The sequence below is a fragment of the Microtus oregoni genome, unplaced genomic scaffold (genome assembly GCF_018167655.1).
Source record: "Microtus oregoni isolate MIOR12 unplaced genomic scaffold, Mior012 000134F_ref0000037, whole genome shotgun sequence".
Taxonomy (NCBI): domain Eukaryota; kingdom Metazoa; phylum Chordata; class Mammalia; order Rodentia; family Cricetidae; genus Microtus; species Microtus oregoni.
In genome coordinates this window covers 1,717,890-1,742,715 of record NW_024544778.1, presented here as the reverse complement: position 1 = coordinate 1,742,715, position 24,826 = coordinate 1,717,890, and the positions used below count along the sequence as shown (strand labels likewise).

General features: G+C 47.2%; 1 protein-coding gene across 1 annotated transcript in view; it reads left to right on the top strand.

Moving 5' to 3' along the window:
* The window catches only part of LOC121444592 (UDP-GlcNAc:betaGal beta-1,3-N-acetylglucosaminyltransferase-like protein 1), a 79,990-nt gene that overhangs the window by 51,946 nt on the left and 3,218 nt on the right, over positions 1-24,826 (top strand). The window contains exons 7-11 of the mRNA XM_041646433.1: positions 13,961-14,056; positions 15,765-15,889; positions 20,284-20,419; positions 20,536-20,604; positions 21,011-21,085. Coding sequence (XP_041502367.1) covers positions 13,961-14,056; positions 15,765-15,889; positions 20,284-20,419; positions 20,536-20,604; positions 21,011-21,085 — 501 coding nt within the window. The remainder of the gene's footprint in view (positions 1-13,960; positions 14,057-15,764; positions 15,890-20,283; positions 20,420-20,535; positions 20,605-21,010; positions 21,086-24,826) is intronic.

The following is a 24,826-nucleotide window of genomic DNA, read 5'->3' as shown; positions in this document are numbered from 1 at the left end:
TGGATCCGCGTGGAGATATGCGTGCACATCTGTCCTTACTCCAGTGTCTGTTGCAATGTTACAGAAGTTTTCATCATGCTGTATTAAGTGTTTTTCTACTTTTATAGAAATACTTTAGCTAATTTTTAAATTATCCTAAATTTAGAATTGATTTGCACAAAATCTGAGATTCTTCGGTGGCATTGATTAAGAGGCCAATTAACAGAATTTGGTTAGATGTTCTTTAATTATTAGAACTGTTAATACAGTTTTCATTTGTAAGTGTACACATTTTACTAAATTCATCTTTAAGTGTTTTTAGTATGATGCTGTTATAAATAGTTTAAAGCTTTTAGCTTCCAGCTGTTGCTAGAAGGCTAGTAGCTGTTTGGATAGTCCTAGAATTGTTGATACATTGTATATCATAGACAATCTGAATGCCATAAGATTGTTGTTTATCTTTGTTGTGTTGGATAGAGGCTCCCAGGTGTCCAACTGCAGAGTACTCTAGCCAGAAAATAAGTTGGGATGTTTTGGCAAATAAAAGTTGAAAATGGAGCCGGGCGGTGGTGGCGCACGCCTTTAATCCCAGCACTCAGGAGGCTGAGGCAGGTGGATCTCTGTGAGTTCGAGACCAGCCTGGTCTACAAGAGCTAGTTCCAGGACAGGCTCCAAAACCACAGAGAAACCCTGTCTCGAAAAACCAAAAAAAAAAAAAAAGGTTGAAAATGGTAGCTCAATTTTTTGCTCTCTGATAATTTCCAGATACCAGCATGAGATTCTTTTTCCCTGATGGCCAAACAAAAGAAACATACAGAACATAGTTTTAGGGGAATAACGTTTGTACGTGAGCTAAGTTTTGGTGAGCAAAGGCGTCAGGGCCTCATAGTTCTTTACTCAAAGGCTAAAGCTGACCCCTGGGGGCTGCTGGAAGGTGCTGAACTTGACTGTTCGCTGCCACATCCCCCAGGAGAGACGCTAAGTGGAGGCCTTTTAAACTGGTGGAGACTTACTGCAATGCCTGGTGTTTGGTGTATCTGGTGAATCACCTGAGTGGCTGACTCGAGGGTTGGCCCATGCGATCCCTCTGGTCAGATGTCTACTGGGCATTTCTCTGCCCAGCCGTGGGGCCTGTGTACTGTGGGATTATGACGGGATAGGGCCATGCAACATAGTTCTGCTGTCAGAGCGTGTCTTCAGAAACAAACAAAACCTCAGCCCTACAATGAGGTTGTAGCTTAGAGCGTTTGCCAGCTATGTGTAAAGTCACGGATTCTGCCGTCAGCGCCGTCACACAGCCTCACATAACTTAACCCTTGACTAAGAAATGACAGGTTACAGAGCTAAGGGACGAGGGCAGGTTTAAAAAAACTGCCTGGGAAAAGGGAATCTGAACCTAACTAGAGCAAGGTTGCTTGTCTATGGGTTCTGAATGTTGTCCTGGGGCCCTGTGAACCGCGAGGGTTGTTCTACATACTGTGGAGGACTGTTCCCCTTCCAGAGGCCAGGTATTTTCACTTCCTTTCTGCTTGGTTAGGCTGTGGCTCTCTGAGAGATTTGAGTGCCCTAGGTGTGTGGTTCATTTCTGCAGGTCCTTGCTGTGTGTGGGCCCTGCTTCTGCCCCCTTGTGTGAGGAGGTCACACAAAGAAAGCATACTGAGGGGACATTTGAATCCTTTTTTAGTTTCTGTGTCTGCACCTGATGGGCCTTTAGAGGGTTCTGTAGTTTGGGATGTGTAAGTAACACTGGCTGCAGGCTACTGCTGTGTATCTGAGATTGTGTTGTGGCCATGGTTCGGTGATCACCTCAAAGGAAAGTATACATAGCCTCAGACATCTTGTCAACCTGTCCCCACTGGTTATGGGGTTAGCTACTTATGGCTAAGACAAAGGCATTTCAGGAGTTAGTGAAGATCTTGGAAGTCCTCTGTGGAAGCCACACCCAGCTAACTACTAATGGCCTTTATCTTCTTTCCTGCATTTCCATGGGTAGGAGCAGGGGGAAGGTAGCCACAAGATTCTCAACCAGCCCTCCTCAAGGGATTCAGGAGTCACGAGTGTTAGCCACCCCCCCCCCCCATACACCTCCTTTCTCTTGTTTTACCACAGCTTGGTCCACAGGAGGAACAAGTACTGTTGGCCTGTTCCATGGACAGGAAAACTAAGTTTAAGCTTTTCCCAGGGATGAGGGAGTCTCAAGATCTGTTATCAAGTTCCTTATAGGCAGAGCTCGGTCTGGTCCAGCACCCACAGGTAAAGGAGGCTATGGAGACCTCTGTATCTATTCTGCCTTGACACAAACCTAGAGTCACCTGGGGAGAGGGACCCTCAACTGAAGAATTTCCTTGATCGTATTGATCTGTGGCTGTGTCAGTGAAGCATTTTATTAATTGCTAATTGTTGTTGGAGGCCCAAACCAACTGTGGACAGTGCCATCCCAGATAGGTAGGCTTGGGCTCTCTAAGAAAAGATCGTTATCAGATCAAGCCAGTGAGCAGTATTCCTCCATGGTTTTTGCTTCAAGCTCCTGCTTCCTCAGTGATTGCTAATGACCTAGAAGTATAAGCCAAATAAACTCTTTCTTCCTAAAATTGCTTTTCGTCAGAATGTTGTTATCACAGCAACAGAAAGAAAACTAGGGTAGCATATGTGAGGTGGTGGCCCATTGGTAGGTGAGCCCCAAAGATAGGGCTCTGCGAGCTGCTCTGCTCCTCCACACCAGCCATTACTAACAGAACCAGGCCACCCTACTCCTGGAGAGCACAGCTGGGCAGAGACGTTCTTCCTGGGAAGGTTTCATGGGCTGTGTTACGGTGAGCATCTCTGCCTTCAGCATTTTTAGCAATTGTTTTTGTTTACTGGACTATAATTTTTTATTGGAACATTTTCAGTTCATTGTTTGCAGACAATGTACAAGGATAAAACAGAAACACATTATACCATGCTTCCCCCAACTTCTAAAGCAAAAATAGAACCATGAAGAAAGAATAAGATTTCTAGAGACTTCCACTTAAAACAAACAAAATTAAAAACCAGACAGAAGTTGAAGACTTAGCCTCACGCTTCAGCCCAGGCTAGCCTGGAGCTGGAGGTCCTCTTGCCTCTGGGTCCAGGTGCTAGGATTTTAAGCATATGCCACCAAGGTCTTAATACCTGGGTAAGAGACTTCTTCCTGACCTGGTAACTGGATGATTTTGGCCTTCTAGACTAGGTCCCGAGACTGCTGTGTTCCAGTCTTATAGCCCTCTGCTAGAGAGCTCTTGATCCCTGCCTCAAGGACAGTCTCTAGAAACTTCTGAGTCTGGACCTCAAGATTGGTGCTGGGACACTGTGCACTGGGGCCGGAAGTACTCAGCATACTACTGGGTCGCAGCCTCGTAGACCCCAATGGGAGATTGTTGGGTAGAGACTTCAGGGGCCAAGTGGGAGAAGAAAACACTGGATTTCAGCTTCCTGAGCAAGATTCTTTGAATTTTGTACCAGGAGCTTGTGGAGATGATCAGCCAAGATTATTACCTCGGATACATCGTGTTGGTAGTAAAGTTACCAGCACATCAAGATCTCAGGTGCACCTTCAGGGTTCCACCAATTTGTGTGAAACGGCGTGCATCTCACACTTCACATGTGGGAAGTGTTCTTTAGCATTACCAAACGTCGCTTCTACCAGTCACAACTCCAGGTGAACTACTTTCAGGGTCACCCCCATCCCAGGCCTGGGGATAGCCTCCCTGTTTCTGGGAGTTGTGAGCAACTCTAAGGGCCTCCTAAACAGGCCGCTTCACCTGGCGTAATGTCGACAGGGTCATCTGTGTCTCAGCGGCTGTCAGAACCTCATCCTTAGGGGCTGAGTCAGACCCCATGACGCGCTTGGGCTACATGCCTACCCGTGTTTGCCGTCATCTTCTGACTGTGGCGAAAGTGAGTTTACAGACATCTGTTCCAGGCCTGCTTTCAGTTCTTGGGTGTGCACCCGCAAGAGGAATTGCCAGATCATACGGTAATTCTATTTTCAATTGTTTTGAGGAACTGCTGAGCTGTTTTTCACAGCAGTTGTACCAGCAGTGGTGGGGGTAAGGGAGTCCCTGATTTCTTCATAGCCTTACCACACACCCCTAGCATCTGATTGCAGAGTGGGGGGACGGGGGAGGCGGTTGATAGCAAATTTCTGTTGGGGGCAAAGGTGCATCTCATGTTTCTCTGGGGCCAAGCAAAGCTGAACGGCTGTTCATGTCTCACAGTGCCTTCTGTGGAGAAATGCCAGATCACATCTTTGGTCCATTTTAGTTGAAGCTGTTAGGTTTTTGTTGTTAGTTTTTGTTGGTGGTTGGTAGAAGCCTTATTAACACCCCACTCTGAGAGTTGTCTTTTCAGACCTCTTAATTGCATAGTGTGTTTCTGTGTATAATGCTCGTGTGTATGTTTAGGTGTGTGTGTGTACATGCAGACTTTCTGATAAAGTCCTCTCAATACAGATCTGTCTGTGCTAGGGAGTGTAGGAGTCCCTTCTGGGTTATTGTCATCCCTTGTCAGCAGAGCTGGTCCAGATGTTTCAGGACCCTGAGGAAGGGGCCACAACGCTGTTGTACCCTGCAGGGCATCTTTTCCTCATCTCCCTCCCTGTGAGGAGGGAGATAATAACCTTGTTATTATCATTTACTGTCACCACCATGAGATCCTGAAGTGCCCAGGCCAGGTATCCTAATGTCAACCTTGGGAACTGGGGAGAGTGGAGAGCCCTCTGCACTGAGGATGCCCGCAAGCCTGGCCTGTGCCTCTCCACCGCCTTCTCTGTGTCCCTGAGGTAGCAGAGGTGTAAGAGAAGTTATGGAATGACCAGGTGCCTGACGCCCATCTCTCACTCACCAGCAGAGGGGACTTGTTTTATGCTCTGGAATTATAGCATCCACCAAACTGCCAAAGGATGCTTTTCTCTGGACTTGTACTGAATCATAGGCTTAACAACGTCTTCGTGGGAAACCGTGACCCCTGAGTCAGTGATCAGTGGGCCAAGGCCTTTGGTCCTCCCAAGCTTTAGCTTTTTGCTAATGTGGGCTTGTTGTATTGGTAAGTGGGGAATAATCAGACAGGGTTATTTTATATCTCGTTAGGGTTGTAAGTAAAGGGACATATGTGTACTCAGAAATCAATCACCTGCTGCCCACATGCATCCCTGTTTAGGGACCCAGCTCAGTGACCACTGAACATATTACATTTCACATCTTGACACATGAAAATGTAGGATTAGTCCAAGAATAAGTAAATGTTGATTGAAAATTAAATGTTGATTACAAAAAAACAATGACTGGAAAGTTTCTAGAGCATCGGTAGCCTTGCAAGTGCCATCTTGCTGGAAACCAAATTTTAAAAATCCCAAGCAGAAACAAGTTCTTAGGTTAGAACCTGCCTGAAGGACCAGAGTCACCAGAGCTGCTCACTTTCTCAGGATTGATAAATCTCCAGGATCCTGTTGATTGCTCTCGCTTGACTTGCCCTGTGTCCATCACGAGCCAGGCATTCATGCATGTGTCCACGTGTGGTCTATACCTTACATGTCTGTGTGTGCATGTGTGTCTTTGGAAATATGTGTAATGCGTGCCTACATTTCTCTGTGGCCAGGAATGTGTGTGCATAGCCTTACAGATTGATGTACTGTGCTAAACGTCACTTAGCCTGGACCAAGTTTAGCATCCCTTCAAGAGCAGAGCCACAAAGACACTAGAAATAGAAGGAACATAGCTCGGCATGTTAAAGGCTGTGTGTCAGAGCTGCGCCTAGAAATTACATTAGACTGAGTGAGGAAAGCCAAAAGCATTTCTTCTAAAATCAACAGTATCTACTCTTTCACAGCGTGGGACTTGAAAGTCTAATCTTGAGCAATAAAGCAAAAGGAAGAAAAGGGGTGCAAATAAGAAAGGAAGAAGTCAAGTTATTCTTGTTTGCACCCAATATTATCCTATACTTAAAAGGCACGCCCCCAAAAGACTCCACCAAAACACTCTTACATCTGTTAAACACTTTCAGCAAAGTATCAGGAGATAAAACCAACTACAAAAGTCAGTAACTTTATATGCTAATAAGGAACTTAACTAAGAAAATTTCACAGTAACATCATAAAAATACCTAAGAATAACCCTAGTTAGAAAGATGAAGGACCTCTACGATGAGAACTTTTAAAACTAGGAGTGGAATTGAAGAGAACTTGAAAATAAAAAGACCTCCCATGCTCATGGATTGGGAAAATCGATATTGTGAGTATGTCCATTTCACCAAAGCAATTTACAGGGTCAAAGTAATCCCTATAAGAACTCCAATAATGCCAGGCAGTGGTGGTGCACACTTTCATCCCAGCACTCGGGAGACAGAGGCAGGAGGATATCTATAAGTTCAAGGCCAGCCTGGCTACAGAGCTAGTTCCAGAACAGACAAAACTACACAGAGAAACCCTGTCTCACAAGAACAAAAAAATAAGATAACAAAAAAATTAACATAGAAACATAAAGGACTCTCAAGAGCCAAAACAACCTTAAGCAGAAAGCAGTAGTATAGTTATCATAATACCTGATTTTAAATTATACTACCACACCGTCATAAAACTGGGAGACTGGTGGTACAAAATCTGGCATACAGACCAATGAGCGGAAAAGTCATTAATCAGACTTCTTTGGACCACCAGCTTCTAAATAATGACACAAAGACATTATATTCATTATGAAAGCTTGGCCTTAGCTTAGGCTTGTTCCCAATTGGCTTTTATAACTTAAATTAACTCATTTATATTAATATGCATTGTGCCAGATGGCTTGTTAACCTCTCAAAGTGTTGCTACCGAATCTCTCCCAGAGTGCCTATCTATGCCTGGAAGTCCACCTATCCTTTCTTGCCTAGCTATTGGCTGTTCAGCTTTTTATTAGACCAATCAGAGATCAAAGACCTAGGCATAAAACCAGCCACACTGAACCTCATAGAAGAGAAAGTGGGAAGTACACTTGATCACATTGACGCAGGAGACCACTTCCTAAATATAACCACAGTAGCACAGACACCGAGAGAAACAATTAATAAATGGGACATCCTGAAACTGAGAAGCTTCTGTAAAGCAAAGGACATGGTCGTCAACAAGACAAAATGGCAGCCTACAGAATGGGAAAAGATCTTCACCAACCCCACATCGGACAGAGGTCTGATCTCCAAAATATGCAAAACTCCAGAAATTGGTCATCAAAAGAACAAATAATCCAATTAAAAAATGGGTACAGGCCTAAACAGAGAACTCTCAACAGAAGAATCTCAAATGGCTGAAAGACACTTAAGGAAATGCTCAACATCCTGAGTCATCAGAGAAATGCAAATCAACTCTGAGATTCCATTTTACACCTGTAAGAATGACCAAGATCAAAAACACTGATGACAACTTATGCTGGAGAGGTTGTGGGGAAAAGGGAACACTTCTGTGTTGCTGGTAGGAATGCAAGCTAGTACAACCCCTTTGGATGTCAATGTGGCGATTTCTCAGAAAATTAGGAAACAACCTTCCTCAAGACCCAGTAATACCGCTTTTGGGTATATATCCAAAGGATGCTCAATTGTGCCACAAGGACATGTGCTCAACTATGTTCATAGCAGCATTGTTTGTCATAGCCAGAACCTGGAAACAACCTAAATGCCTTTGACTGAAGAATGGATAAGGAAAATGTGGTACATTTATACAATGGAGTACTACTCAGCAGGAAAAAATGACATCTTGAAATTTGCAAGCAAATGGATGGAGCTAGAAAACATCATATTGAGTTAGGTAACCCAAACCCAAAAAGACAAATATATGTGCACTCACTCATACGTGGCTTTTAGACATAAAGCAAAGAAAATCACAATCCCAGAGAACCTAGACAACAAAGAGGACCCTAAGAGAGACATACATAGATATAATCTACATGGGAAGTAGAAAAAGGCAAGATCTCCTGAGTAAATTGGGAGCATGGGGATCATGGGAGAGGGTGGAAGGGGAGGGAAGGGAGGGAAATATAGCCCAATAAAAACAAAAAAGAACAGGACTCAGCAATGAGGATAATAAACTGGGCTTGTATTCTTGTTTCCCAGTCCCCTGGCTACCACTTGTCAGTTGTGTGTCCTTGGGTAAGACAAAGGAATAGCAAAACCCTCTTTATAGAACTCTGAGAGTAAGATAACAATCAGAAGGTACCTTAGGTGGGTGAGGAAGGACAGAGAGACATCTGTACAGGGTGATCAAATATCCTGCATCATAAACCCATGCTGTAAGGATCAGTGTTATCTCAGGACACTCCAAGACCAAGTTCTCAGCACAGAGGTGGTTTATTTGCCCCAGATGGACAAAAGGCAGGGAATAAGAAAGGGGATAGAGGATGAGGGAGAAGGGGAAGGGAGCAGAGATATTTGTCCCAGAGGGGGACAAAGGACTGCCTCTGGAGAGAGGAGACAGATATGACCCATAGGAAAATGACAGTTTATAAAACTTAAAAAGGGAAACCCTATGTTAGGATGAGGTGTTTAATTTAAATTGGGCTTTTTTGGTGGGCCAGAGGAGGCTTTTGATTGCTGGACTTCAATACTTCAATAGCTGGACTGTGGTAGTCAGCCTCAGGAGGAGGAAGTGGCGAAATAAGGAAATAGGCCTTGGGGGCTAGCTTCAGAAATGTAATCTAATTTTTTTTTTTAGCAAGGCAGAGTGGATGGGGGAGAAGGGCTGGCTGGAGTCCTTCCACATGCAATTAAAGCCACCTAAAGATTTTATTTTTAATTCCTGTATATGGGTGTTTGGCCAGTGCCAGTGGAGGCCACAGTGTTGTGCCTGTACCTCTGGGATTTACAGATGTTTGTTAGCCGTGTGGGTACTTGGAACTGAACCCAGATCCTCTGGAAGAGCAGCAAGTTCCCTTAACCACTGACTCATCTCTCCAGATGTGCCAAAAATCACACTGAAGAAAAAAACCCGTGCCTTCAGCAACTGCTGCTGGGAAGACTGGCACGCACGCTATCCACTGAACTACATCTCCAGCCTGAAAGTATTTTCTTCATTTTGTTTTCGGAGCGCCTTTTGCTAGTACCTAGGATCCAGTTGAATTTTGCTTTGCAAACTTCATTTATTGCCAAAGATTGTGTATGTGTGTTTTCCTTTTTTTTTCTAACTTAATCATGTGATCTTCAAATACGGAGTTCCTTTCCAAAGCAGGCTGTATTTATTTATTGTCCACTTGCACTGGCTAGAATTTCACTGACAGCATTGAACAAGGATGATGAGAGCAGACATTTCTGACCTCAGGGGCAGCCTTCCAGCATCTCACATGTCATGCATGGCATCCACTGTGGATTGGTTCTGTTGTTTTTAAGCACTTCATAGCAAGTTAAGGAAATACATTCAACTCCTAACTTAAATAGGCAGAAATATCAGTATCCATTTTATGTATTTTTGAGATAAGGTCTCACTGGTGGAGCTCTGGCTGGCTTGGAACTCACTATATAGACCAGGCTAGCCTCAAATGCACAGAGATCTGCCTCTGCCTCCTGGATGCTAAGATTAAAGGCAGGTGCCTTGCTTGGCTAGTATCCCCATTTTAGATGGGAAAGCCAGTCTCAGAGGTTAAGCCTCTTACCCCTGGGTCACAGACCTTGTCAAGAGCTAGCCACTTGAGAGAGTAGCACTTGAGGCTCTAAACTGGAGCTGTTAGCAAGGCCTCTCCAGTGGGGCAGAGGGTCAGCCTAGGGACAACCTCTGATTCTGTCCTTTTGGTCCAAATCCAGTCTAAGATTCTAGCTGCAGGAATCAGGATGACAGTGATGGGGAATGGGGGCAGATGACTTGTTATTTTTGCTGAGAGTCTGGGCCTTGTGCCATGGGGAGGAATCTCTCCTTAGGAGAGGCGAGGGGACCGGGTAGATAAGCATCTCCTCTGAGGTGGAGGGAGGCTCAGCTTTGGAGAGTTCTAGCAGTGAACTAAACTTGCTGAGGCTAGGTTCAACTTGACCTCTACAGATAGACAATAAACTGGGCCTGATAGCACAGCCTATAATCCCAGTCATACTGGAGGCTGGGACTGAAGCTGGAAAGTTAAAGACCAGTTTATTGTAGAATATTATTTTAAGATGTGTTACATTTGTTTATGCTGTGAACATTTGTTTTAATGGTGCAAAGATGTGTTGCATTTTTTTATGTTGTATTTAACTCTGTATTACTTTGCCTGTCTAGAACACCTGATGGTCTAACAAAGAGCTGAACAGCCAATAGCAAGGCAGGAGAAAGGATAGGTGGGGCTGGCAGGCAGACAGAATAAATAGGAGAAATTTGGGAGAAGAGCAGGAGAGATCAAGGAACATGAAAAGAAGGAGCCAACCACGGGGTAAGAGTAGAAATAAGACTATAGAAGTAAGAAAATAAAAAAGCCCAGAGGTAAAAGGTAAATAGGATAATTTAAGAAAAACTGACTGGCAGCAAGCCAAGCTAAGGCCAGGTATTTATAAGAAAGAATAAGACTCCACGTGTGTATTTATTTCAGAGCTGAGTGGTGGACCCCAAAGAAGCCAAAAGAGTAAAACAACCAACACCACCAGCCAGGGTAACTTAGTGCCTCAAAATTTAAAGCAGAGAGGACTGGGAATGTAACTCTTGGTAGGATGCTTGTGAGAATTTCTGGAATCAATGGAACAAAACAAAAAGAAAAAAAAGACCTCTAAACAACCTCCCAAAATAAATAAATCATATAGAGAACTCTGTATTGACTAGCATCTACAGCCCATCGTCCCTGTGGGGCTAGTGCTTGGTCAGTGGTTCCTGGATACCACAAGATGCCCTGAATCCCGTTCTAAAGGATCCTTGAGGCTCAGAAAGAAATGAGAAGGTCTCGGAGTCCAAACTCCACTAAGCTTCTCTGTCAAAAAGTGGAAGTAGGAGCTAGAAAGCTTAACCACACTCACTCTTACAGAGGAACCAGGTTGTTACCAGCACCCACAGGGCACCTCACAACCATCTGCCTCTCCAGTCCCTCTCTATCAATGCCCTCTTCTGACCTCTGAGGGTACCAGGCATGAATATGGTGGACAGGTGTACATACATGCAGGCAAAATACCGATACACATAAAATAATAAGTCTTTAAAATATACGGAGCCTGGCATGGTGGCACAATGCCTTTAATCCCAGCACCTGGAAGGCAGAGGGAGGTAGATCTTTGTAAATTTGAAGCCAGCCTGGTCTACATAGTGAGTTCTAGGACAGCCAGAGCTATATAGTGAGATCCTGTCTCAAAAAGAAAAAAAGCCAGAGAGCTGAGGCTTGTGCTTGTGGATTGAATCCTGAAGCCTGAAAGTGGTTGCTTTTAGGGTTTCCAGGGTCCTAGTGTCTGTGGCTCAGTATTGGAGCACACAGACCTTGTTTGAGCGCCCCCTGTGTGGTCACCTCTGTATGAGTAGGTATTATCCAAACTGCCTGATACTTGGACCCTTGATAAGAATCTGGGAAAATTCCTCCTTCCTCTTCCAACATCTGGCTGCCCATCAGTTGTCTGGTGTCTGACCCTCGTGGACTGGAATTACCCAAGTAGGACCTGTCCTTGAAGCACTAAGGGAAGACGGCTTTCACAGCAGTGATGTTGGCATGGCCCTTTGCCTATGGCTCCCTCATCTGCTCCAGCTGCCACCTTCAAGCTGCTGAGGATGGATGTAGAAACTTACCCAGGCATTCCTAGATCCTGGCTCCCCCAGATGTCAACGTCTGTCCTGTCCCCTGTTGCTCCCCCACCGCCTGAGCAATCTCCCTGACTCCCCAATGAAGCAGCCTCATTTCTTTTTGACAGCCTTTCCTTGGAACAAAAGCTGGAAGTCTATCTATCCCTCCATCAGGGGCTGAGCCAGACTTCAGGGAGGTGGGAACTAGACTATTGGGAAGGGTCCCTTTGATGCTTTTTCTTGGTGTGATGTTCCTAAAAGTCCAGGACCTTGGGATCTCTCTACCCTGGGATGTGGTATAGTAGTCACCACGCATAGCAAGCCTGCTCAGCCACCATAGCCTGGAACCTAGCCACATAGCTGACCTTCACCGCTCAAATGGACACTACAGCTGTAGAGATTTGTTGAGTGGTGGCGATGAGGTGGCCATCATGCTACCTAGACACGCCTAGACACTCACCCCTGGAGAGTCCTGCTACTGACTGGGGGATAACAGAGAAAGGAGACTGTTCATCAGGGCAGACTCTTGAAGCAGGTGATGCAGGAGTTAGGGCTGTGTATCTTCCTTACGAGGATTGTGGCGTTTTCTCCATCAAGGGCATACCTGGCTTAGACATGCTTCAGTCCCTCACCATTGTCTTTGAGAACTGACTATTATTATTTGTTTTTTTTAATTGATTATAATTTTTTGAGCTAGAGTCTCATGTAGCCGAGGCTTGTCTGATCTTCCTGCTGTAGCCTCCTGAGTGTTGAGATACAGGTGTGGTTTTAAGATTGTTTAAACATTGATTGATTCTCTATATGAGCATGCTTCTTCTGTTACCTGTATATGGAGGTTGGGGGACAGCTTGAGAGAGGCTGTTTTCTCCCACCATATCAGCTTCCAGAGATTGGACTCAAGTTGTCAGGCTTGGTGGAAAGGACCTTTATTCATTAAACCTAATTTTAAAAAGTTCTTTTTATTGTTTATTCATTGATATGTGTGTTTACGTTGGCATGCCGTGGTACGTCACCAGTGCTTAGGTTATAGGTGTGTGTTACCACATCCAACAAGATTTGGCTGCTCTTTTACCTTTCTGATACAGACATTTGTCCTGGGTTCAGCTGAGACTGGGCCCAGACCATTTGTAGTCAAGGTAACGCAGGTGTAAAATCTTCCTCCCAGGAGATGCTCTCTGGGCACTCTCTGCCTTCAGGAAGCTCCAGCCAGTGCTGAGAGGCCAATCATAGATACTTGCATGTCAGTATGATGACAGTAAGGTCTAGGGAGGGTGTCCCTGGGAAGAGCCTTTTAACTAACGACATGTTGGTCAGGATGAGTAGGAGCTGGCTACTAAGAAGGTGTGGCGGTGTATGAAAAAGGATGAGTATGTTCCATGTACATGACAAACCCTAAAGTCCTAAGCAGTGGAGGCACTGACCTTAACTGAGTTCTGTGGCACACCAGACTTGGTGCCAGGGTTTTGTGTACATTATATCAGCCGATGCTCTCAACAGCCCAGGGCTTTTCTTGGCAGAGCTCTGGGTGTTACCAAATGCTACTGCATCTATCTAGGCTCTCTCATCCTCAGTCTGCTTTTGGTGCATTTGTCCTGGGGTAAATACCACCTCCTCATGGGTATGGTCCTATTCTGTGACCGCTAAACTCCATTCACGAGCATTTTTGTTGCCTCTGTTCATAAAGATCACTTATGTGTGCTGCTTCCATCCGGTGATCCTGGCTACATAGCGTGACTTAGAAGGACTCTGCACAACTGTTTTTGGAAGAGATTGTGAAGAGGGTGTTGGTTCTTTAAGCATTTGGCAGCGTTCACCAGAGACCCACCTGGCCATGGCTTTTTTGTGTGTGTGTGGGAAGGCTCAAGCTATTAGAAATTACTCAGATTTTGTGTCTTGAGTCAGTTGTGATATTTGTGTCATTCCAGGAAGCCATGTTGAGCTTCATTATCTAGTCGTGGTTGGAATCCTTTCACACTCCTTCAGATTTCTCTTCTTGCAGTTAGAAGCAGTGTGTTTACTGTCAGTCCCCACACACAGCTTCACCTCCTGCATAAGCAGAGGGTTCCCTAATGTGCTTAGCAGTGAGCATCAGCTGGAGAGTGGGGACCTAGGAGTAGCCTGGGTTAATTTCCTCCTGTCTGTCTTGTGAATCCTGTTCCCACAAAGAAGGGGCATAAATTCTTTTGTCACTTTCTTAATGACACATGAGTAAAAGACTGTAGGTTGTTCCTGACAAGCTGGTCTTTCCTATTAGTGACATTGGTGCTAATTTCTCTTTTCTCTTAGGTGTTCACCTCCCATGGCCCCACAGTGATCATGCCCACGTGGTTCTGCTCTCGGGCCTGGTTTTCCCATGTGGGCCTGTTTGATGAAGGAGGACAGGTAAGTGCCAACCAGTAGAACTTGGGCTCTTTCTGGGTTCCCCTAGGTGGCGGGTGTGTGTGTGTGTGTGGGGTGCCTGCAGGGCACCGATAATCAGGCCAGGATTTTCAGGAAATCACTTCAGACTCTTTCCTGTAGCACAAATAATAAAAACCCAGAGACAGAACTTGGGGTTCACAACCTGAAGGTCAGAAAAGCAAAACAGCCAGTCCCTGACTCTTACCTCACTTTAGTCCAAAATGACGATCCTGCCTCCAAGAATCTCAGAATGAGACTGTGTCTGTGAGCTGTCACCTTCCGTTTTATATTCCTTTCTAGGGCTGGGATTAAACACCTGGTTTCTGTGGCAAACTAGTGTGGCTACTCGGATTAAAGGTGTGTGTCATCATTGCCTGACCTCTAGTGGCTTTAGCCTTGCCTCTGGTCTTCAGGCAAGATTTATTTATCAAAATACAAGTATACCACTACACTTTCCAGCACCCCCGTGGTACTCATCATTGTGCTAATTGCAGTGGGTTTCGGTGAACATGCTTGGAGCCACAACGTCTCTGGTGCATCTTGGCTGTGGGCTCACGGTACCTCAGCTTGCATTAATGCTGTTGGTGGGAAACTGTAGGTGGTAAGGAAGGTATTAGCTACTTTGTCTCTACCTCTGGGTCTGTTGAATCCTCAGGGCTGGCTTGTATCCTGCAGGGAGCCGGCTAACAGGCCATATGGCCTTGCTGTCCTCCAGCCCCTGCCTAGCAGTAGTGAACATTCTCACTCCCAAGCAACATCTCTGCTGGTGAGCCTGACCCCAGTCTGAGCTAAGCCCATCCTCAGATCTGTTTTGTGTTATTTACTCTCCCTTTTGAAACCAGTTTGAGTAGGTATTGATTTTTCCATCCAAAACGTTCCCACCTCCACACCTTCCTGTTTGTTAAGGCTGTATGATACGGCTCAGAGACCTGTCTCAAGTTTTGTTTCTGAGCACATTGGTGTTTATATGGTGTGGAAGGAAGTGAATTTTCATCAAGGCAGTATTTGTTCTGCTTGAGACAAGTGTACTTTTCACCTCCATGTCTTTCTGCTTATTTCCTGGTTCCTAGCTCAACATCGCCCCCTTCTGACCAGGATGTTAAAATACAACCTTGTAACAGACTGAACTCAGGTGATATCCTTGCCTTCTGACGCATCCAGTCTCTCCCCTTTTCAGCATCTCATTGAGGGCCTCCTGGGAAACAAGCTAACCATCCCCTTTTTTGCCACATTGATGAGATCTCCATTTTCCAAGGCCATGCAGCTCTGTGTTCACTGATTGCTGATAGTTTGCCCCAAGACCTTTTCTGCCCCACAGAGTAGAATTTAAGGCAGGACTGGACTTAAGATCCACACAACAGCCTACCCTCTGCTTCATCCTTATGTCTTAGAGTTCATTCCTTACCTGCTGAGGAACAAGTTACTAATCTCCATTTCTTTCATGTGACCTGCACCAACCTACATCACCCTTGAGTATCAACAGTGGATTCTTTTATTGAGGCAAAGTCTGGCTGTGGCATTCAGGCTGAGCACTAGCTTCTGGGCTCAAGCGATCCTGTGAGCTCTGCCTCCCAGAGAGCTGGGGCCACAGGGGCCACCATCCTTGGCTCTAAACATAACACCTTTCCACAGCTCCTGACGGCCTGGGTCAGTACCCAGCATGGTGAACACTGTCCTCTGGCTTTTTCAGGGGGTACCAGAGGACTTGCTGTTCTTCTATGAGCACCTTAGGAAAGGGGGCGGCGTCTTCCGTGTGGACCACAACCTGCTCCTCTACCGCTATCACCCGTATGCAGCCACACACTCGGTCCTTGAGTAAGTAGGACATACCAAGTCCTGGAAATTCCTGGGACGGCAAGGACAGGTAAGGTGCCGGTGTGGCCGGGCCCAGACCACTTGTAAGTCACTGGTGTGATTGGAGTCAGGACTTCATGAAGCTCATAAGGGTGGGGTGTAGGGAATACCACTGAGGAGGAAAGTGGTGGGGTCAGAGTATACTGTAGCACCTCATAGTAAGTCCTTCAGGGCTACCGGATGTCCTGTTTCAGAGGTCAGGAAATACCAGTGCCAAAGCCAAATACCGGTTTCCCTGATTGTTTGGGGTGAAGGCTTGCTCTCAGCTTTGTTCTCATTTGCTCTAACCTAGCGCAGCTCACCGTGGGACCCAAGAAAAGATCTGATGGGCTAACGACGGACCCCGTTTCACTTTTCTTTGGCACGGGCCATCTGTCCTTGGCTCTCCAAGCCCACTGGTTAAAGATGTAGAACCAGGCTTGCTCTTAGTATAAAAGAGAGAGCTTCTTAACTCTTCAGTCTGTGCTGTGTGTGAGACAGAGGTGTGTTACAAGAGAACGAGCAACAGACCATGGTTCTCACTAAAACCTCAGTCACATGAGCAAACTAGGTTCAGAAGTGCGAATGAAACAAACCAAGAGTACAGCTGTCTTAAAAATCGGCTAGTATAGGTTTATATTCATCCTGTGTAAACTATACCTGCATTAGAACACACAGCAGTGTTTCTCCCAAGAAGGAACCCCTTCCCAGTGTCCACTGATAGAAGTAGAAATTAGTCCCAGAACACTGTGGGAGCTATCTGGGCACCAAGCTGCGGGTGTTTCTGGTACTGATTCTACTGGCTGACCGAAACACTACACTCATCTCCTGTCATCCCGTAGGCCACGTGAGCGTGAGCGGCCTTGGGATGCGGCCATTTGTATAACGGGGGTCCTTCCCATGCTCGTCCATGAGTCTCGACTCCTGGGTGGTGGCTTGCAGCCCACCCAGCAGGCACTCCTCACGCCCTCAGCAGAGCGGCCTGTGTAGACAGAGTTCATGCCTTTGTGTTTTCACAGTAAGCTTTGCCACCCACAGCATAAAAATAAGTGATCTAATGTGAGTTTCTGTGTTGGATTAAAGTCTTTAAGCTGTGAGCCGCACCACCTCCCAGGATAGCAGCTGTAATTACAACGTGAGGCTCGCTGGAGAGTTGTCTTTGTCTAATCTATCAGAAGTCTTCAGGTGGCAATACCTCGATTCTGTCGTTTTTATTTCAGGCTCAAAATGGCCTGAATTTGTGTCATTTGTCTTTGTTCATGTGTGTAATACCTCAGATACCAAAGGACATAGAGAGAATAGCCCCTTCAGGAAATCAAGCATTCCTTAAACTCGTGAGCTGTTGAACCGACTGTCGCCACTTCATCTGGTGCCTTCATTCTTTCACTGAGGGTTCTTTGGTCTTACGATATGTTTAACCTTTTATGATACCCAGGCTGCTTATATTCTGCAAGCTGTTAGCTTCCCATTATCACAGTTGAGGTCTGAAGAGAAGTATGTTTCTGACCTTGTTCCCTGGCAGTATGAGGCTGGGTTCGTGCTTTTCTCAAATATTTGGAGAGAACTAAATGGGGCCCTTTCCCCAGATAAGTGCAGCAACAAGATGCACCTCAAAAGTAGGAATGAGGGGACCAGACACGTCCTGACCCCTGGTATTCAGCCCAAGACGGCTTGTGCTGACATACGGCTGCTGTGGTACCTGATGGGACAGGTGGGCCATCCCCCATGTGCCTCTGGCAAGATTTTTACAGCCTTTTGTTTCTGGCCACAGATGCTACTGACCAGTGACCATGCCTTCTGGGAATAGGGGCCTTTCGCACCCCACCAGCCACCGCTTACCCATGGACTCTTGTGGGTGGTACAGTGCTGAGTCTGTGATCTTTCAGTCTCAATGTGGACATTTGGGTCCAAGAAAACCAGTTCCCTTAGCTGTTGACCCCAGCTCTAAGTTGATGGTCTCCTAACAAAAAGACACAAACTTGCTGGATGCCAGATGGCCTGTTCTCCAGGCAGATTCCTAGGGGAAACAAGACCAGTGCAGGATGCTCTAGCAAGGCCCAGATGTCCTGCAGTTTCTGCATCACACCTTTTAGTAACTGCACGCAACCCCCCTTCCCGTTAGAAACCACCTAACAAAACTCAGGATGCTAAGAGCCTTACAGCTAGAGCCCAGTCCTGGTGGACAGGTTTGGGATTGCAGTATAAAGTCATTGGTGCCCAGGGTTTTGGGAAACCAAGTTGACTTCACTGTCCAGTTAAACCCACCATCCTGTAAATAAGCTTCACAGTAAGCTTCACAGACGGAGCATAGCAGGATCAGGGTTTTTTCTCACACAGAGATACCCCAGTGGACCCAGCGAGTGCGTGGGCAGGATCTCACCAACACATCATCCGTGCTTAGTCTCTAGCAGGAGCTGCTGTTGTACATGTTTACTTACCTATGACCATGTCACATACATACATGCAGAAAGGCACATGGGCAGTCACGGCACGTGTGCACATATACCGCACAAGAGCACTGTGCATGTACCCTCATGGATTTGATGCATACATCACATCTTGCTCAGGGGACTGACCAGAACAGACCTCTTGAAGTGACCAACGCTATGGGAACAAACTCTCAGGGTATCCTCAGAGGTCAAGTGAGGACAAGCAGCCCTCTAGCCGCGTCTAGGCAGGGCATTCCTTGAGGAGCCCGAGAGGACATAGAGATGCCTCATAGCCCCTGCTACATCTCCTGTGTTCATATCCATGAACCCTTCACAGTGTGCTGTCTCCATGCAGGTTTCCTGCAAAGGCCCTTGCTGGAGGCAGAAGGGAAGGGGTGCTTGGGGCTAGGATGAGATGGAGGTTGGCTTGCTGGCATCTCACAGGGTCTGAGAAGCCTGTGCCTGGGGTTGCTTCAGCCTCATTTTGTTGAGAACCCTCACCTACACTTAGAGCAGACAGACAGGTGTGTCAACACCTCTGCTGGGGGGTGCCAACTAGTCTTGATCTTTTGCCTTTGACTTTACCCTCCTGCCTTCTGCTCCCATATTGAAACTGGCTGGGCCCATCACTCTAAAGTTTGCTGAGAGATACAAATCAGAAGGTCCTTTCTTGGCTTATGACATTGCTGAAGTATCTGACCCTTGCTTGAGGTCTGGTGTGAGATCAAGGTTCTCACTCTCAGGGCCTTCCCTTTCCTTGGGTGACAGTATGGCTGCAGAGGTATATGTATGGGGCTGAAGCAAGTCCTGTGTGTGACTTTCTCTTATAAAGGGGGCACTGCAGCCATCGAGAGAACTGGCTGGGGTTCTGGCTGGGGTTCAGGATTAAATGTTGTTCCCCAGAACCTCCAGGGAATCCCCTACCAAAACCACTGAGCTAGGCACAACCCTAATTAGAATGTTTTCACACAGGAGATCTCAGGGAGATGCTGAACAGGCAAAGCATGCTTTGATGTGGGTAGTGACGTCAGGAGGCACAGCCCTGAATACAAGGGAGGCACCATCCAAAGGACAGAGTGCTAGGGTCTGGGAGGCCCTTAGATGAGGGGCAGCAGGTGAGGAGATCTCAGGAGAAAGAACCAGCCCTGGAGATCTTCATCCAAGGGCCTACTGTGCCCAGAAAGGGACCTCTAGGGTAGAAAGTTTATTTCCTAATGTGACTATGACCTTACCCAGGCCTTCCTTGTGAGTATTGACTCCTCTGTGAAATTAGCCCAGGGTGGTTTGGTCCACTCTCACTCCTTTTCTCTTTCTAACTCAGAAGGACTAGTTGCCACATTTAGAATTTGGAACCTGGGGAGATTGAACTTAGGTCCTCATGTTTCTGCAGCAAGCACTTCACTGACGGAGCCAGGTTCAATCTCTAGCACCCACATAAAAAGCCAAGGCAACACACACCTGTAACCCCAGTGCCGAGAAGGGAAACAGGATCCCTGAAGCTTGCTGGTAGTCTTGCTGAGTTGGCGAGCTCCAGGTTCAACCCTGTCTCAGGTAGGGTAGAGAATGATAAGATACCTGATGCCAGCCACTGGGTTTTGCATGAACCCTCCTGTTTGTGCACACGTATACACACCTGCCACATACTGGAGGCACTCGTGTGCTGGTGGAACTGGCAGCTGTGGAGAGGCCCCCATCCATCAAGTCTGTATTTCTCAGGGTCCCAAATAGAAATTGGGATCAGTATGAGTGGCTAAAGGCTTCCCAAAGAGCATTGCTGTACATGGTGGCTCATGGTGACCTCTAACTATGACAGTGGTAGGTAGAACCAGATCTCCCTTGGTTTACACTTCATGTAAGCCGTTCACGTGTGTCCCCAGGACTAAGGGGTAAGGTGGCTCTGGAGCCCACATCTGGCCAGCCCTAGCTTTTCCCTCTGCTTGGCTACAGGGTGACCATCTGGACCCACCGTGTCCACTTCCTAGAGGAACAAGTCCTGCCCCGTTGGAAGTGCTTCACCATTTGGAATGCAGGCAAGCAGGGGCGTAGGTTATACCGCAGCCTGACAGCAGCCAGCCGGTGCAAGGTAGGACCCTGTCCTCCTCATCCCGTTGGCCACTCTCCTGACTCCCTCAATCCTGTCATGTCTTTACCGTACACCCGCGACCACCATCTGACCTGCCTGTCCGTGTTCACCCCCAGGTGGTGGCCTTCTGTGATGTTGATGAGAACAAGATCGGAAAGGGCTTTTACTGCCATGAGGAGTCTCAGGTATGTAGCCATGTGCAGACCACCAAAGCACCTTAGAGGGGAGGATCATCCATACCATGCCAGCTTCCCCTTATACTTTGGCATTTTTGGCTCTGCCCAAAAATGTAGCCCTCAAAGAGTCTCCAGGACCCCTTAGGACTCTGCCCCTGTCCTTGGGGGAAACGGCTACATGTTCCTTCGGTATGGGCATCAATGTTGGCATACCAGAGTTGGTTCTTGTGGCTATCAGGTGGCTGGGGCTGCTAGAATCCGGGACACAACCACCTGTCCTGCCCCGACTGGCCCAAGACTTCCATCAGCTACTTGACCACAAGCTACTGAGAGTAGAAGCTATGGTTAGGACAGGTTCCAGGGAGTTCCTTCTGCGTGACGCCCTAGTGACTCATGGCTGGCACCATCTTTATAGGAGAGACCCAAGCCGAAGGTCCCCATCCTGCATTTCCAAGCTGCCCGGTCCCCCTTTGTCATCTGTGTGAAGCTGGTGAGTGTTGGCTCTGGTGGTGGGGCCCCTCAGTGCTTTCCCACTCTGACAAGTGACTAAAACAAAGGACACCAGAGCATAGCCCGCTTCCTGTATCCTTATTGTAAATCAGCTACAGTGGTATCTTGTTTGTGCCTTAGTAAGTAAGCTTGCCTGAAGATCAGGGTGCAAGGCCACACTAGTCAGCCGTGCAGTGGTGGCACACACCGTTAATCCCAGCAGCCACACTAGTTAGCCATAGAGGCCAGGTGGCGGTGGTATATATGTTTAATCCCAGCACTAGAGAGGAATCTAAGACTGGAGGAGACAGGTGACCATAAAAACACCCTGAGCTAAGTTAGAGGTGGGGGATGAGGTGGGCATGCCTGGTAACCCCCTTGTAAAGCTGTTCTCAAAGTCATTGTTCTGAGCCCAGCCACCACGTTCAAGCGCTGTGGCTCATGTTACCTGAAGGGCAGCCTTGCCCACATAGAGTAACAGCCTGGTGGTGACCAGTGGGGCCACAGGACCCTGCTTCGGTTCATCTGGTTTCTCTGCTTTTGGTCATGTGGACATAGGTGCCAAGCATCCTGTTTCTGTGGAAAACAAGGTTACTTGTGGTCAGTGTTACACAGAATCCCAGTCTCTCCAGGAAAGGAGTCCCCAACAACTGTGCCAAGCTAACAATGACGGGACAGCAAGGTTCTTGGTGGAGCTAGGGCTAACCTTTCTTCATCTGCTCTGGACACTGTTTCTTGGCTGGTCAAGCATGTGGCAGATTCCCTCTTGGGAGTCTGCTCTTCAGATATTCCCAGAACTCTTTAATGGGGTGACATTAATGGATTCGATGGTGATCCTGCATAGGAAGTTCTTTCTTATACAGAACGTCATGTTTTTTAACAGAAAGCATCCATCACAGTTGAGTTCACCTGGAAGGGATGTGTACTGGGCTGTGGAGGGCTAGTATGTCCTGCCCGTGGGACCTGCCCCTGGTCATCGACCGTGTGCAATCCTGATGGTCAGTAGCCCTGTCCGTCCATGGCTTTTCCTCACTGTAGTAAAATGGACCTGTCTTTCACTGAGAAGCTTCTGGGTGCAGGCTGAGGCAGAGCTAAGCCAGCCTTGTATCCCAGTCACTCTTGTCAAACTGTATCTGCTCACCGCTGGCCTCGGAGCCACCCACCATCCCGCTCCAGCTTTGGGTCCAGGGGAGTCTTATTCCTAAAGGTCTCATGGCAAGTGCTGGTAAGTTGTCTATTATTTGCTTGACTCCTTTTATTCTTGGATAGTTTGTCTCTCTCCAAGTCCTATGGGAATTTCTAGACATCTACCAGGAGAGACAGCATGGCCACCCTAAATGTCAGCAGCCGCAGGACAAGGTATTACCAGCTTCAAAGATAGTGCTGTCACCCTCTGTTACAGTGATGGATATGGTGGGCCCTCAGCAAAAGGTGCGGCTGTCCCCCACATGTGGGGCCATAGGTGGAACTCCAGCCTGTGTTTCAACCCGTGGCTTCCAATCTGTGACAGCTCATTTCCGGTCATTACAGGGGTAGGCCTGGGTTTTAGCCCCCCAGAAAGTGAGACACGTCTATCTGTCTGTGTCTCCTATAGAGTGGTGTCACAGTAGCAGATAACAGTCACACCTGGAAACGGGTATATGATACTGTGGGAAAGAAAGGCCCCTCCTTAGCTGTTTCCACTGCTTACCAAGCATCTTCTAGCAGTCTGTAGCATTTCTCTTAACACAGTAAGGAAGATGGACCTGCCTGTGATTGTGTTACATACTTTGGATATTCTTTGTGTGCATGGTATATTTGTGTATGCTAGGGGAGGTCAGAGGTTGACACTGGCTTCATCATCACTACTGAGACAGGTTCTTTCACTCAGCTCCCTGACTGAGCAAGACTATAGCAGGGAAGCAAACCATTGGGTTCTCCTGTCCCCGATTCCCCACTGCTGGCATGCAGGTGTATACCACCACACCAGCCTTCACAGTGGTGCCAGAGACTGAACGCAGGTCCGCGTGTGCGTGTGGCAAGCACTTTACTGAAGCCATCTCTTGTTCCAGAATTTTAATTTATAAGCTGATGGTATATTTTGCCGTTTCGAGTAACTTACATTATTTGACTTTGACCCTCATTCTGAGATGGATTACACGACCCACACCTATGACTAGGACTTCTGCTCTTTGTGATACAGTGAGAAGTTATTTTAATAGAAAGGTTGGTACATCTAATTGTCCCGGCCTCACATTAGGCAGCCCATTCTCTTGGTAAGGCTGAGATGATCATTTCTGCTCCCTGGTCTCTCTCTACCAGTTCCTGCTCACATTCCAGGGTCTCACCACAGAAGGAGGCTATTTTTACATTTCTTATTTAAAGGAACTTTTTGTATTGTGGCCCGTGACACACAGAAGATGGCTCGACACAGGTTAGCAACCACTGACCTGCAGGTCACATTTAGCCCTCCACCTCTTTTCGTAAGTATCTTTATTAGAAAAGAGGATGTGCGCTCACAGGGCAGAGTTACAGCCTCCTTAAGAACAGTGCAAATGTTCCAAGGGGCTGGACGAAGTGTCCAAAGTACCCTATGTAGGATGTGCAGGCTTCAAAGAGCTATGGGCAGTAGCAGGACACCATATGAGGCTCACAGCATGGCCCCAGCTGGCAGAACACCTTCCTGGCATCCATATAGCACTGGGTACACACAGTAGGACCGTCTGCTTGCCACTCATGTGGCCATCTGTGAACAGATCCCAACTCTTTGTCCTTATGACTGATTCCTCTCAGCACCTATGTGGTACAGATTATTGGGTCTTGTCAGGGCCATGGCTTGTGGGAGTTACTGGCCATGCTGCCGTGAGCTCCATTCCTCTGGTTTGTCCTAGAAGAGAAGTCTGGCTGTGACACCTCCAAAGGCCACCCATGTTGGATGGCCTGTTTCTACCCTTTTGGAGAACTATCTTGCTGTGGTGTGGGGGTGTCTCACTTGAAGCTGAGCACCACTCATCTGGTGGGAATTTAGATTCAGCCTGCCATGTTTAGAACTGGGATTTCTCCTCTACAACTCCGGTGTTAACCCTTGTTGGCTTGTGTCCTGCAGACACCCCTTCCCTTCATGTGTCCTCTCACTCTCCCAGAACATGTTAAACACAGGAGCATCCAGTGAGTAGTTCCGTGTTCAACAGTGTTAAGTCTCATGGGGGCAGACTCTGACCTACCCTGCCCCAAGCCCGATAACTTCTCTGAATATGGGGAAGGGAAAGGAGGGGAAGTGAGAGGGAAAAGAGGAAGGGCGGCAAGTGTGGCCACTGTGGACATTTCTGCTTTTTCAGGCAGCTCACTCAGGTGTTTCACTTTTACTTTTTGTTTTTTGAGACAGGGTTTCACTTTGTAGCCCTGGCTGTCCTGGAACTCACTCTGTACCAGGCTGTCCTTGAACTCAGATCTCAGAACTTGAGATCCGCCTGCCTCTGCCTCCCAAGTGCTAGGATTAAAAGTGTGCGCCACCACTGCCCAATTCACTCGAGTGTTTCTGACCACCGGTAGCAATGATGGGACAAGTAGGGTCAGTGTCACAGCCCAGCTCAGAGGCCTGTTGTGCTGGCCCAAAGACAGATGCCTTAAGAGAAACAAAGCGGTCCCTCCCACATCCTACCGGATGCCACTAGTTGGGCTGTTCTTTAGCAAGATTATGGTCCTTGCTCCCTTTAGGGACTGGGGGTGGGGGTGACAGGTAAGAAGTCACGGGGTGGGCACT